General features: G+C 44.6%; 1 protein-coding gene across 1 annotated transcript in view; it reads right to left on the reverse strand.

The window, feature by feature from the left end:
• MAGI1 (membrane associated guanylate kinase, WW and PDZ domain containing 1) overlaps positions 1 to 14939 on the reverse strand; it is a 283263-nt gene that overhangs the window by 49572 nt on the left and 218752 nt on the right. Inside the window, exons 8-12 of the mRNA XM_058813185.1 lie at positions 10695 to 10752; positions 8361 to 8449; positions 7323 to 7415; positions 4378 to 4560; positions 2111 to 2731 (exon numbers count right to left, since the gene is read on the reverse strand). Coding sequence (XP_058669168.1) covers positions 2111 to 2731; positions 4378 to 4560; positions 7323 to 7415; positions 8361 to 8449; positions 10695 to 10752 — 1044 coding nt within the window. The remainder of the gene's footprint in view (positions 1 to 2110; positions 2732 to 4377; positions 4561 to 7322; positions 7416 to 8360; positions 8450 to 10694; positions 10753 to 14939) is intronic.

Below are 14939 nucleotides of genomic sequence, written 5' to 3' on the forward strand. Positions count from 1 at the left end.
ATCTTGGTGGCCTCCTCTGGGCTGGCTCCCACAGGTGCAGGAGGTTCCAGTGCTGGACGCAGTGCTCCAGGAGGGGTGGAGCAAAGGGGCAGGGTCCCCCTCTCACCTGCAGCCCAGGTGATGGATGGATTTCTGGGCTCTGAGTGCACATGGCTGGGGCATGTCCAGCCTCTCACTCCCCAACATCAGAAGTCTTAAACAAACCTGACAGGTTTTGGGTCTGAGGCTTCTACTGTGCATACTCTGCTTGGCTTCTCTGCCATAGCTTGAGCATCTTGGTCCAGCTTGCCTCTGGATGTGAGGAGAACCTTGCTTCAAAAAATAACTGTGGACCAAGGCCACCAAGACCTCCAAGTTCTGTACCACAAGAGCGTGAAATTCAAAACTGCAAGTGCTCTGTGCTGAGATGGAAATGTGAGGACCTTGAGGGAGGGAGGGAGGCAGTTCAAGGAGACTGACATGGCACCTTATCTAGGAAGGTGATAGCAAATGTGGTTAGTATCTTGATTAAATTAAAAAAAATAAAAAAAAAGATTCAACATGATTATCAGGGAACTATTTACTATTTTATTAAAACTAGGCTTTTATTTCCTCATCAAAACTTTTCATTATGCCTTCAAGGCTTTAGGAGGATTATTAAATGTCAGGCACAATTCAAATAATTAATATATGGTGTTACCAGATATATATGCACTCTCCAGGAGGATTAATAATAGCTGCTATTTTTCTTCCAACCATATTTTCTCTATAATACATATATTAATCATGAGAATGAAGTGCATTTTAAAAATCTCTCTAGTACTGAAAGTCTTTAAGGAACTCACACTTTGAAAATTGAAGAACTCTTAATATATTCTGTTCTCTACTTTCTAATTTACTATCAAAATACAAAAATACAGTAAGCACTTGGAAAGAAAGGAGTATAGGAAAGGCAGTGCTTTCTCCAGAGCTGCTATTAACTGCAGAATCAATGTATTCAATGCCTTGAAATAAGTCTTGGAAAACAACAAACCAGACTTGTGAATTCAGGAAACAACTTGTCCCTTGTTAAAATGGACTGGCTTTTGGTGTTTACTGCAATCAAAACACTTTAGAAAAGTCAGCAGGGAAGTACTTGCATAGCACACACTCCCCTCTGGCTGTGCTCAGCACCCACCTGTCCCTTTAACTCTGCCTCTGCAGGGAGGTCATTGCTGCCATCCACAGGGCACCCATGCGTGTTCTGTCCATAAAACCCTGCATGGGACAGGGAGCACAGTGGGGACAGCCCTTTGTCCCTCTGAGAGCCCCAGTGCCAGGCAGGGAGGGAGAGCTGACCCCTCTGCTCTTGATTTTGCACTCCACACCCAACCTGGACTTTCCTGAGACCTTTTCCCTACCCCAGCAATCTCAATCCACAGGTTAAAGGGGTGCTGCCTCAGGTTACTTTACACTTACTATGTGCAGGGAAAGAGTTCCTGTGCATGGATTGACCACTGACAGGTTATTTGCCAGCCATTCTCCATGTAGGCTGCTGTGGGATGGGTTTTGTACCTGCTGGTGGCCTTAGCAGTGCTACCAAAAAATTGAGCTCAGCTCCCAATGGCACAGCAAACAAATGTGCAGAAGTCACACTGCAATTGCTTACAACTTGGAGAAATTCAAATTCTCTTCTAGGCTCCCAAATGTATCCCAGGTATAATCCTTCCCAATGAAGAGTCATTAAGTATCTGATTTTGAACACCTCAAATTGCAGAACATATTACCAGCCTTTTCCATATCTCAGAATAGCTCAAGGAATGTCTATGTTCTATTTAAAACACTCAGGTTTTCTGAGCATGAGACCAGGGTTTGTTATGTAAGCAAAGGTGTAACCACACCACCCTCCTGCCCCTTACCAGCTCTGTGTGCATGTGGGAACCTGAGCATCCCCCACAGTGCACCAACACACAATAAATAATTTTAACCACCTATGTGACCTGACAACTGCCAACTTGGGGCAGTTCCTACATCTCAGGAAAAATAAAAAAATCTACAGAGAAGCTTAGGAGAGCAGATCTTTCATGACATGCATTTTTTTCCCTTTTCTGATTTCAGGAAGAGGTGTTTCAAAGCAGTTTTGAAGCCTTACCTCCTCGCTGCACCAGCAACGTGACTTCGCTCCCCTTAGGACATTCAATCAGCATATCCACCACCTGGTTGTGAGTGAGGCTCTGCACATTCCTCTTGTTGACTTCCACTATGAGGTCTCCCTCCTTCAGGCCGCGGCACCGCGGGCTGTCCACAATCTGTTTCACTCTTTGGCCTCCCCCACCGGGGCTGTCTGCTATAGTAAACCCAAAGCCCATGGGCCCCTTCACTATGTGCACAGTTATGAGTTCAGGCTGCGTGGCTATGGAGGACGCCAAGGACACCGTGTCGTTGGGGTAGCCGTGGGGTCCATTGGAGGAGACCTCGGCTGGGCTGCTGGGCCTGGCCTCCTTTGTGCCGTTCACTTTCCCTGTTTTGCTGCTGTGGCTGGCTGGGGAGTCGTAGTTCTCCTGCCCGTTCACAATGATGGGCTCTTTGTCCAAAATCGCCACGGACGTGACCAGGCTGGTGTTGGGGTCATCGGGGTCGAAGGGCAGGGGGTAGCCCCGGCACAGCTCCAGGTCCACGCTGGCTCCGATGGGGATGGACTGGAAGATTTTCACCACCTGGGCGTGAGTGTGCCCCAGCACACAGGTGTCGTTCACGCTGACTATGACGTCCCCTGCAGCGGACACAGACAGACAGACAAGGAAATACATTTTGTGCACTGCAGGAAGGGGAGGGCTAGAGCCTGAGAGCAGATCTGTGACATCCACCGGGCCAGAGGGCTACAGGCTGAGAGCAGATCTGCAGCACCCACAGGTACCACTCACAGGCAACAGCAGCACTTCAGCACAAGAAAAAGGAGCAGTATTGTAAATTCACAGCAAGCTCCATGGCAGGGAAGAACGATGCATCTGACTCCATGTTGCTAGAAGGCTAATTTATTACTTTATTGTACTATATTATATTAAAGAATACTACACTATACTAAAGAATACAGAAAAGATACTCAATGCCAAAAAGATAATAATAAATACTTGTGACTCTTTCCAGAGTCCCAACACAGCTTGGCCCCTATTGGCCAATGAGTGAAAATAACTCACACCAGAATCCAATGAAACAGTCACCTGTGGGTAAACAATCTCCAAACACATTCCACATGAGCACAAGACAGGAGAAGCAAATGGGATAAGAATTGTTTTTCTTTTCTCTGAGGCCTCTCTCTGCCTTTTAGCTTCCCAGGAGGAAAACACTGGGTGAAGGAATCATGTTCAGAGGATATGAATGTCACAGAGCAGTGATACTTGGGTGAGCAAAAACTCTGTGGATTCATGGCATAAAGCCTTTATGTACATAAATGTTTTTGGAAGTGAAAATGGAATTGGCTCATGCAAAAAATTAATAAATTTAAATGCTGGTATATGGCCCATTTCACAGCTATTCTGAAGTCCAGCTCTCACTGTTACACGTGGACATATGATAGAAACAGAATTGAGAGCACATGGGAGCTGTAACAGAAGGCTCTCAAATACCAACTGCTCAGACACAGTGAGTGCCACATGTCATGTCTCATACTTCAGCCTGAACTCCAGATATTGATAAAGTTATGAGTCATTTTATTAACACTGGGGCTGGAAAATAGGGACACTAAGTGCTGTGATGCTCAAGCTGAAAGTGAGGAGTTGCGACCTCAGACGAAGCCTAAAAGGATTTCATAGAATCAAGGTGGAAAAATACATCCAAGATCATTGAGTCAAACCATTAACCCAGCAACACTGTGCTCACCACTAAACCATATTTCACATTTTGCAACTAAATTGTGATGGACCTGATCTCCGGCAAAACGAGAGATTTTTGCCCTTGGTGCCTCCACACAGGGAAACTGCAGATTAGCCCACTGCTCTGTCCATTCCTTGGGAGTAGCTTTGGAAAGAGGCAAGCAGCATGGCAGAGACACAAACACAAGGTGGTGCAGTCCTACAAAAATCCATCATCCACAGCAGGGAGCAGGAACCCACAGCCTGATGTGGAACCCCACAACTGCTGGCTCCTCTCCTCAGATCAGTGTGGGGACAGCAGGAGCTGGCAGTGTCCCAGCTGGGTATTTTGACACTGAGATGGAATTCCAACACATGAAATGTCCTTTTCCAAGATTCCGGATATATTTCTCAATGTATCTCACTTCCTTACTTGCTGATAGGAAAGCTGAATGCCTTTCCCCAAGAAAGGGATGAAGACTACAGTCCTTTATGAACAGCACTTCAAACCAGCTGCAAAAACACAAACCAAAGTGATAGTGATGATTTTGATAGAAAGCACCAGTACCTGTTTCCATTTTACCATCCAACGCTGCAGGACCATCAAGCACCAAACTTTTGATTTGGAGGAATTCATCTGGCTCATCTCCTCCAACGACGGTGAAGCCAAAGCCCCTGCTGCTCTTCCTTAGCTTGGTGTGGATGAACTTCCCTTTCAACTCAGAAGGGTTTCGTGTAAAAAAAGGTTTTCCTGCGTAGGAAGTTTGGAAAAAAAATCTATAAGCAGGCAGGCAAGAGTGTTTGATCTCTTTTTCCTCTGCTCCTCCCCACTGTATTGAGTCCATGGACAAACACAGCAGTGTGCAGGGACAGGACTGCACTTCACTCCTGCAGCCTCTCATCTCATCACACTCAGTCTGTCTCCCTGGATCCAGGCAGGCACTAAAAGATGTGAACAAAACCCCAGTACCTGGCACTTTGTTAGCTGTGGTCGTGCTCACCAAAGCCCCAAGGCTACAAAAGGGAAAACATGCTGCTTTAAACAATGGAATGCATGAAAGCTAGGGATGCTGGGCTGGATGTGTGTCTCATCTCTGTCCTGAGGTGTTTGTATCCACCCTGGGAAGGATGGGGCAGGGTTAGGGGGCCTCCTACAGGAGTCTGTAGTGAGAGTTTCTGCAGAAAGAAGCATCATTATGTTTTTCACCACATGACTTTCTCCCAACCCACTGAGCAAAAAGCAAGTTCTGAGCTCTGATAAGACACTGATACCCTTTAGCATAACCCCCAGCCCCACCATTGCTACTGCCCTATGACCTCCTCTGGAGAAAACGGGGGGACGCTGATGTTGTTCTTCAGACACTGTTTGAAGTCTTTTCCCTTTCTGCTCTTTGCCTGTTGTGGATGAAACACTGCTGGTGTGAAGTTTGAATCAAAGAGCAGCCCAGGACCAGAGCAGTTGTGCTGGAGGGCTGGGAATGCTCTCTGGGAGCACAATTCAGAGGGAAAGAGGTGCCCCACGGACCAAAGCACATCCTTGCAAAGAATGTTGCACAGGCTCAGCAAAGGGATCAGGGCTGCTGCACTTCACAGTGCCAGCACTAAACACCTTTGCACTTTTAATTGTTTTTAACGCTTAGCCTGTGCCACTAAGCCCTCTGGTGACAACTCTGGGATCAGCAGTGTGTATCACAGCCAGCAGGGCTGGCTCTCTTTCAAACACTTCAGCAGCATTGCTGTGGGCCTCTGCTCAGAGAGGAGACCTCAGGGGAGAGCGAGGGGATTTGAGATTTGTAAGCCTTTGACTGGGAGGAACAAATGTATATTTGAAGATTATTCATGAGGAGGCAGTGTGAGGACTTGTAGTTTTCTGCCTTTGAAGGGTGGCAGAGGAACATGGAAATCCTGCACATCGTGGGCAGGTGGTCTGCTCAGACCCCAGCCTGCAATAAAAGCCCTGACTATCAAAGGGCAGCCCAGAGTCCCAGGTAACACTCACAGCTGAGGGGCAGAGTGCAGCAGGGCTCGTTTCTGGTTCAAAGGATGAGCAGAACAAGCAGAGCTTGCTGGTGTCTGCCCACAGACACAGGCTGAGCTTGCCCTGCAGCAGCAGGACAGCAGCACCACAGGCTACATCCCACCTACAGAACTCACATTTGAAGTGAGTCTATCTACAAAACCCAGGCTGTGAGAGTGCTGCCAGGGGCACAGGGAGGGCTCCTTGTGCCCACGTCCCTGCCAGCAGTGCCATCAGGGGGAGAGATGGAAACCTCCAGGCATGGAAACTGCTGCAAATGGGGAGAGAGAGAAGAAGGAGCAGCACTGAGAAAGGAAGAGGAAGGAATGAAAGAGGAGAGGAGTCATCAGCAGATACCAGGACATGTCACTCAGAATGGTGTTGAGACAGGTTAATGCCCTGCTCTAACACTGCTGCACAGTTTTGGTGGCTGGGTTGTTGGGTGATGTTGAGCTCCCAACATCAGCCCTGTGTGACAGCTCCTTTGCATTGCCATGTGTGGATGCTTGGGCAGCCCTTGCTTCAGCCTGACTTGGGAAAGGCAAAGGTGGCGTCCACAGAGGCCTCCAGGAGGAAGATCAGCATTTTTGGGGCATCTGATGACATCTCTACACTCAGGTGCCTGCTGGTCAGGGTGCCAGCCTCAGACCTCCCATGTTTTTTTCCTTGCTACCAGGCTGGATTACTCTAATGTACTCTAATATCCCTTAGAATTGTGCTAGGGGATTTGGGTGCTGTGAAATCCCACATCTGTTTTGGAAGGGCTGATCTGCTTCCTCCTGCTGCAGAGAGCATTTCCTGGCTTTTCCTGGCAGGAAAGGCTGCCAGAGACAGCAGCACTCCTGTCAGGTTTGCCTTCAGAGACCATGGGAGAACTTCCCAGCTCTGTCAGGAAGGTGCATTCCAGCCAGCTTCCCTCTCACCTTCCCCAGGCTCTGGCTCCTGCAGACCAGGGCAATGCCACTCACTCGCTATGCAATTCAGATGTAGTCAAAACTAAGCCTACTTACAACCACTTGTAACCAGAGAGCACTTTACTGCCACAGGTACAAGTGGAACTCCCTGCCCTTGCTGGTGACCTGACCTGGCAATGTTTCAGCTCATGCTGCAAATTCAGGAATGATTCATGTCCTGCCTGGTGAGTTATTTAAGGCAAACAACTGGTCTGTGACCACTGACACAATAAATAAGGCTGTAATAGCCCAGAGCACCTGCACAAAAGTACAACTTCTGAGTAAGCCCACTGTGTTTGAAAACTTGGAAGAATAGCCACAATCCTCTTTTTGATGTGTGCACCAAATCTCATTCACCTCTTGCACTCAGCAACAAATGTAGTCTTGAGACAAACTAGCCTCAAAAATCTGGGAATTCAGATAAGCAGGCACAGGGCCTGGTGTGTCACCAGTCATGGAAATACTGCCCTTGTGGTGGCTGAGGGAATTCCCAGGAATAAAAACCTTGTTGCTCTTTTACAACTGGTTCAACAAGGCTGTTACCTTGTACTGGTGCTTCCCGAGCTGCCTCTTGGTTGTTTGAAACATGGTTTGGAGCAGCAGGTGGAGGGAGAGATGGACACTCCTCTGTCCATTCTGGAGAGGGCAGAGAGGGAAATGTTACTGGTTTCACAACAGCACCAGGAGCTGCTGCACACATTGGGAGTGCGGGGCTCAAGCAGAGGAGAGGTGAGAAGCATGGCAAGAGAGGAAACAGAGTCACAGACAGAGGGAATACAATGAATGGGATGTCCAAAAACCAGTTCTGAAGGATCTCTATATCCAGGTCAATGGATCCATCTGCTGGGACATCCTAACTCACACTGAAACTTGGGATGTGATTTGCATCTAAGTGGACTTGACATGAAATTGAAATCACAGCACGTAAGTACTTCTACTTACATGCCATGATGTGCCACTCATGGCATCTAAGTAGAAGAACAAACCCAAATACCACAGGGCCCTCACTGCAGCTGGGCTCCATTTGAACAAAAAAAAAAAATAAATGAAAAAGTAAGAAAGAAAAAAAAGGGGCTGGGAGAGAGGAAAATAATTTTTAAAAAGTGTTTCAAAATAAGGAAATTACTTCAGATTTTAGAGCCTGACAACATTCAAAGGTCTTGGTTTAAGAAATCTCTCATGCAAGGTTTATCTGGTGCATGTAAGAGCCCACTCCTCATCCCCTCTGACAGCCTGAGTCCAGTGCAGACTGGAACAACACCTACAGTAACTGACTTCATGGAGCAGACTGAAGAGGAAAATGTGCTTTAGCTGTCTCTGGGAAGTCTAGAAACTTTCCAGAGGAAACAAAGGACATACAAAGTAAAATCTCTCCTGTCTAACAAGATTGAAACCTTCTACACTTAAATAATCCAGTTTAGATTTCCTCCTTTGCTGCATCTTCTGTGCAGGACAGACACAGCCTTTGCCATGCGCATCACTTTGCCATGGAGGGAAGGACAAACAGTGGCACGGTGCTGCCAGGGCCAGGGAGGACATTCCCCATGAATAACCCACCCACCATGCCCTCAAGGTGCCAACCTTCTGGAGGCTGTTGCTGTTGTTCCAGCTGCTTCTTCCTCTTGGCTTCAAGGACGGGGTTCTCATACTGCGTCTTGCGGTTGATGTGGCTGGAGATGGAAGAGAGCAAAGACTTAGCAATGAAACCCGTGGTGCAACAGGCAGGAATGAAGGGCAGGCACTGGAACTTCTCTTTCTGAGGAAAGGAGTAAAATCCCAAACAAACCCAACAGCAGTGGTGTGGAGCCAGGCTCATGCAAAAGGAGTATTTATTAAAACAAGCAGATTCCGGTATTGATATGATGTCTCCAGTAGGGATGGGTAGTTCCTTCAAATACATTAAAGTAGTGATCTATCTGTGAAAAATGAGATTAAAGCAGGAAAGGCATACTGTCTGATTGCATTTTAAAAGACAGGCCTGTATCATCCCTGCTTTAATCAGATTCCCAGAGGTGCAGTCATTTCCTGGCTCACCCAAGTTAAAAACAAAACAAAGCAAACCAAACCCCAACATCTGTCAGCAATCTGATCAATGCACACAGGGTGTCTTAAAAATACCTGCAGGGATGCAAGCTGTGAGCTGGGCTCCAAATGGATCCAAATCTATCCAGAATGAGCCACCAGCAAATACTCCCAGTGGAAACCAGCATTTAGTGAAACTTCAGCTGCTTTCCTCAGGCAGCTTTTGAGCACTATGAGATGTGGAGAGCCAATATTTTGTACCAGTTCCAGGAAGAGAAAAAAGAATCAGCCCAGTCCCATCACAGCATACAAGGCTCAACAGAGGATTCACCACGTTATTAAACCCAGTGAAGAACAGCAGCCACAGATGCTGGGGAGGCAGGGGCAGGGCTGGGACTCCCTGAATGCCTCATCAACTGCTCAAGAGCCATTTTCAGTAGAGATTTTGCTACAGCAGAGGAACAGGAAGACCTCAAAAAATATATTACCTTAAAGCCTGTCTTTGTATACAAAGCAAAGTTTACCATTAAGAGTAATTGCTATTATATTATATATCCTATCCAGCCTGCCTTTATAAAAAAACCCATGTGAAAACCAACCATATTTTCAAGTAATTGTGACAGAAGCACTCCAGGGATTTATATTCAGAAATTTTTCTGTTAAAGATCAATATTAAATCACTAGAAAAATATTTAACTTACTAAATAAAAAACAAGTTAGTGACTTCTACCTCACTGAAAGTGAGCTCTAACTCACTCATTGAAAAAGATTTCCCATTTCAAGGTATCTTTGGAGAGCCAAGAAAAAATTATAACTACTTTAAAAATGATATAAACTTTTTCATGATACAATTGTCTCTCAATAAAAACTATTATGTAATAACAAAGTGACTGATTTGAAGGGACAGAGACAAATACTGAAATTACAGCCATCATGCTAGCTTAGAGACAGCAAGTAAAATAAAATTATTGTCTTATTGAAGTTACTTTTTGATTTAATTCCATCAGTAAGGAGTGCCACAAAACTAACAGGCATGTGTATATAAAGTGACAGGACAATATCCTGTAAAGATCTCTTGGCATGGCATTTAATAGCTGAAAAATATTCTTGATGTCTTTGGTAAATAAATGTCAAGCCTTAATTACACAGTTTGCTAACCTTGTTTCCCTAGGCACAGATGGGAGGGTCAGAAATGAGCCAAAGCAGACAGAAACTGTATTCCATGTTTACTCTGAGGGCTATCATAAGCCATCCTACTAGACAGGAGTATACACATAATTAAAAATTCATTTTATGGGGTCAGTGATGAAACAGAACTCAGATCTCTGCTTTCCCAAAGGAGCAATCTGACATGTCGATAAAGGAGAGGCTGCTCCAATTCCACAGAGAGTCCCATTAAACCTGTAATTGTATTCACAATCACACAGCCTGATGGAAGAGCCTCTGCCATGGCTGTTTGGTCACACCATCTTCTCCAATCCTCCTTTTGAGCATCTTCTGGCTGGTGGATTGCTTTGCACACTCATTTTGTGACCACAGCACTGCACAAAGCCCACCTAACTCAGCTAAATGCACACTCATTAATGTTCTCTGGATGGAACATTATGATTTGTGAGCTGCTGGGGCTCCTGCACATCCCAGCCCTGGATTGCTCCTGCCTTCTTTGAGCTTAACCCCTTCCCAGGGCACTCCTGTCCCCCATAGCCCACTCTGGGTTGATGGGGATGGCCAGACAGGGCTGCCCTGTCCCAGACCCTGTGGCATCCCCCAGCCTGTCATGGGCCAGGGTCTCCTCCTCCTCCTTGGCCTCAGGTGGTACCAGCAAAGCACAGAGGGGGTGCAGGGACCCCTCCTCCCCACAACAGCCCCACCAGAGCAAGCAGCAGCACTTACTCTACATAGTAGACACCATATACAGGATCTTCAATTTTCTCCCAACCAGCAGGCAACTCTGGAAATAGAAAAAGCATTACTGAAACCTCCAGGGCAGGTGTTTTCTGACAGGCAGGTGCTCCTGCCCAACGTGCACAACTCATCAGGAGATCAGGCCTTGCTTTGGGTACTTTTCAGAAGGATCACAGCCCCCTTTGGAGGGCTGGCACAGTGACACCAACACCCCAGCCTGAGCCCCCTGTGCTGGGTCATCACTGGGAAACACCCACACCGGTCAGTGTTTGATTTGCTTTTTGCATTAAATGAGCAAATGCTCAATACACTTCCTGTCTGGGATTGCCTCAAGTGCCCCCCTGGTTTCTCCACCATGGCCAGTGGCTCTGGAGGGAGCACTGCAGGGGAAATCAATGCAGGAAAGGCCAGGGCATTTCAACACCAACCCATGAAGGCAGGTGAGACTATGGCAAAAACTCTACCCCACTGACAGAGACAACTTCCACCTCCTGTACCAGGGCTGAGCCATTTATGCTCACCAGTGCAGAAAAGAGGAATTGTTTTACTCTTTTCATTGGGATTTGCATTGCTCAGCCATGAGCCCAACACAAAACCAGGACAAGGTGGATTTAACATGTATGCCAAAGTATGGAACCCACCCAGGAGGTGCATTTCATTGCACAACGCTTCATGTAAGAACACACACTGCCACATGGAACAGAGATTTCCTTCATTACCATAATTGACAAAAAACTGTTCTGAAGATGAAATTAACATTTTAAAATGGATCTGCTTTTGTTCCTGTTGATTTTCTAGGCTGCAGACAGTACTTTAACTGTAATTAGTGAATGTAATGCAATCACTTCAGCATCCAACTGAGGGTTATTAAACTGTATGTGTTTCTTAAGGGCCTGATCCTTGTGCCACTCATTTAAACCTCCACCACACTATGGACTGTGCACATGTGGACCCACAAATTTTGCACATTCATTTAAATATAGAAAAACCCAACAGTGATGGATAATACAAGTTTAAATAGCTCATGCAAAGTAATTTGCCAAAATTTAACATGAAATTTGTCAACACCGACAGTAATCTATGTTTGTTCATTATCAAATGCAGAGATTTATTTCCATTAATGGCATCAATTGCTGAGCCAATATAATCAACAATGGTCCATTAATTAGAATAATGTTGCCATAAGGATAGAAATATCTCAAGACTGGAGAGGAAGAGAATCTATACCAACACACATGGACTAATTACTCAAAGTTTATGTTTGTGTTCAGAATTGGCTGGAGATCAGATGAAATCAGCTTTCATGAATTTTGCTCCCTATGTCCCTTATTTGCAGATAAAAGGTAGGTTTTCCATTCTTATCATTATTTTATCCTCATTTTGTTTAACATCTTTGGATTCCTTGAGACATAAGCCATTAAATGCAAGCCAATGCTAACTTCTGGGCATGAAAAAACTCCATGTTTTTATCAACAGAGATTGAACACTTCAGAATTAGAAATTCCTTTACACCCTGCAAGTTTATCTGAGAAAAGGTCAGAAAGCTAGAGGCCAATCTGGAAAGTTTTTTCACAAAGGGAACTCTCAGGTCTGCAGAGGAATCCCAGAAGGTGAGAGCACCATGGGACTGGCTCCAAGAGTTTCAGTGGGATTCAATTACAACCTAGCATGCAGTTGGGAAAATCACAAGCTGTTGTATCAATTTAGTTTGTTGCACTGTGGTGAAGGTAGAATGGTAAAGAGATCAAGCTGGGGTGAAAGAAAAATAAAAAGTCAATGAGGGAAAGAAGTGATGCACAAATGCCTTCAAATGAGTTCCAGTAGTTCTCATGCTAAATATCTTTTGTCTGTTTTAGACTGCTAAGTGCTTTTTTATTTTTAAAGTTTAAGCAAAAAAAAAAAAAAATTGTTTTCTTTCTTCTGTTCACAAAAGATTTTGATAGTTAATGTATTTTTTTTCTTCCTATTTAAAGTATTTTCACAAAAGATCAGAATACCAGCACTTTACTAACCCCGAAAATGCCAAAATCTTTCCAGTTTACTATCTCTGCAGCTTTTTTAATGGAACAAATCTCCATGTTTTCAGATATAACAATATACAAAACTGCAGCTTTTAACACATTTCTTGATGATTATGTAGATGCACTTTTCGACTCCTACAAGCTTCCATAAGTTCTCTAAAGTAAAAGACAATATTCTCCATAGCCATGTTTCAGTCTAGCTGTTTTAAATTATTCATCTCCTTTCTTTATCTCTCCTGCTAAACTGAAGATGACCCAGAGCATTAGATTTTATCACAAATATGAGATTTCAAAAAACATTTTGCATCATTAGGAGCCTGAGTGAGCCATATGGTTTTTATTTTGGTACATCCATGCAGCACCAATGCAGTCTCAGAGCATGTATCAGCAGGTGGGTGAATTCAATGGACACATATCTAATATCACAATTCTAAGCCTTGGATAAGCACATGGATTCCTGTTGAGATGCTCTAGTATCCTGCCCTACATACAGAAGGGCTGGATGAATTCCTAAAAATTTACTTCTCTAGCCATCAGGTATTTCAGCTGCAGCCATGCATGACTGTGAATGAGCTGGAGGGAAACTCAGCACACTCAGCTCTTACTGCTCCCTGTGAAGCCAGGTCAAATTCTGCTTTACAGGTTAAATTTTTGTGTCTGAAGAACAACCCTCTGTTAGAATGTGACCTATTACTCCATAATTCTTTGGAAAACAAGAAGCTGTGAAAATACCTCTTCTTATATTTAGAACAGAAATTGTTGATAACTTAAGGCACTAAATAGCTGGTGCCAATCAGTTTTTACTAATCTGAGTTACTATAACTATACTAAGTTTTCATGCCCTCTCCTTAATGTTGCTGTAACCAGTTGAGTAATTTGAAAATGTCTTTCTTTACACTGCAACATTTGCACATCTCAACAGCACATTGATGGGCTGTGAGCTCAGTAAAACTTATCTGCACTGAAACAAAGGGAAAATCTTGTGGTGTTGGAGCAGAACCCTTGTGTACATAAGGGCCTGCAGGTCTGGGGTCAGGCTTATCAATTAATGAGTTTTCCTGCAACTATTTCTTCAGCTCTGCTCTTGCACTAGTTCCTGATAGCAGACTGAAAGAAGGCTAATTTCTGTTCAATACTGCCTCTAAATTTGCTTTTTTAAAACCTCCCTCTCATTTTAAGTCACTAGTTGTGAAGACCTTAGTGAGAACTCTTTGCAGATTGTTGATGTGCATCCACCTACTTCTGATGCTACTTGGTCAGCTGCTGATCATTTGTGCAAGCTGCACATAACACTCATGGACCACTAAAGAGACTGCATCCTTCTTTAAATTGTCATTTCTTTCAAATTGCTCTATGAGAAGTTAGGCATTTTATTCCAGGCATATTATTCAGAAGAACCATTCATGGAGGAGTGTTCCAAGCCCACTGCTGGCTGCTGATGCTGTATCCATCACACAGAAGCAGGGAGCAGAATACACTTCCTTGCAAGTCATTACAGAAACCAGAGCTTAATTCTCTGCTAATACAATTCCTCCAGTATGCAGAACTATGAACTGTAACTACAGTCCTTTTAAAAAGCAATAATAGTCCTGGTGGAAATAAAATCCTATGCAACCTCTTATCCCTTCAGCTCTGCGAGTGCACTAGAGCATAGCTGAACAGAAATAACAACTACCTCTGCCATCAGTATAAACACAATGAGCACTGCTGAGATTAGATATCTAGACAGCATCCTTCACAAAGAGATGCAGCAAATAAAAGTGTACCACATCACTGAAAATCATCTGTTTATAAAATCACTGACTGAGGGGAAATTTTAAGCTGCTTCATTCACGAGCTCAGCTGAAGCATCCGATGTAATACTTAAACTTTCTGAATCACATTTAGCTTCCATTGTCTGGGAAATGGCTTGGGCCCCAGCGAAAAAGCATCATATGAGCTACTTCATTTCATCTTTGGCATCTATGAGCTTTTTCCTGGAGCCAGAGATGCCAAAGGAAAAGATCCCAACTTCTGCAGAGTCCAGGAGGAAGCGGCTTCGAAACAACTTTGCAAGACCGGGGCTCTCTAGCTTTCTTCAAACTCTGAATCAGTAAGAAAAGCACTGCAGATCTGGAGCTAGGGAAAGATAAATGCTTTCTGTGCTAGGGAAGTTTTGCTGATAAATTACTCCTATTGAAATAAAAAAAAACCTGAATGATGCAAAATGATA

This window comes from Ammospiza caudacuta, chromosome 12 (assembly GCF_027887145.1).
Source record: "Ammospiza caudacuta isolate bAmmCau1 chromosome 12, bAmmCau1.pri, whole genome shotgun sequence".
Classification (NCBI taxonomy): Eukaryota; Metazoa; Chordata; class Aves; order Passeriformes; family Passerellidae; genus Ammospiza; species Ammospiza caudacuta.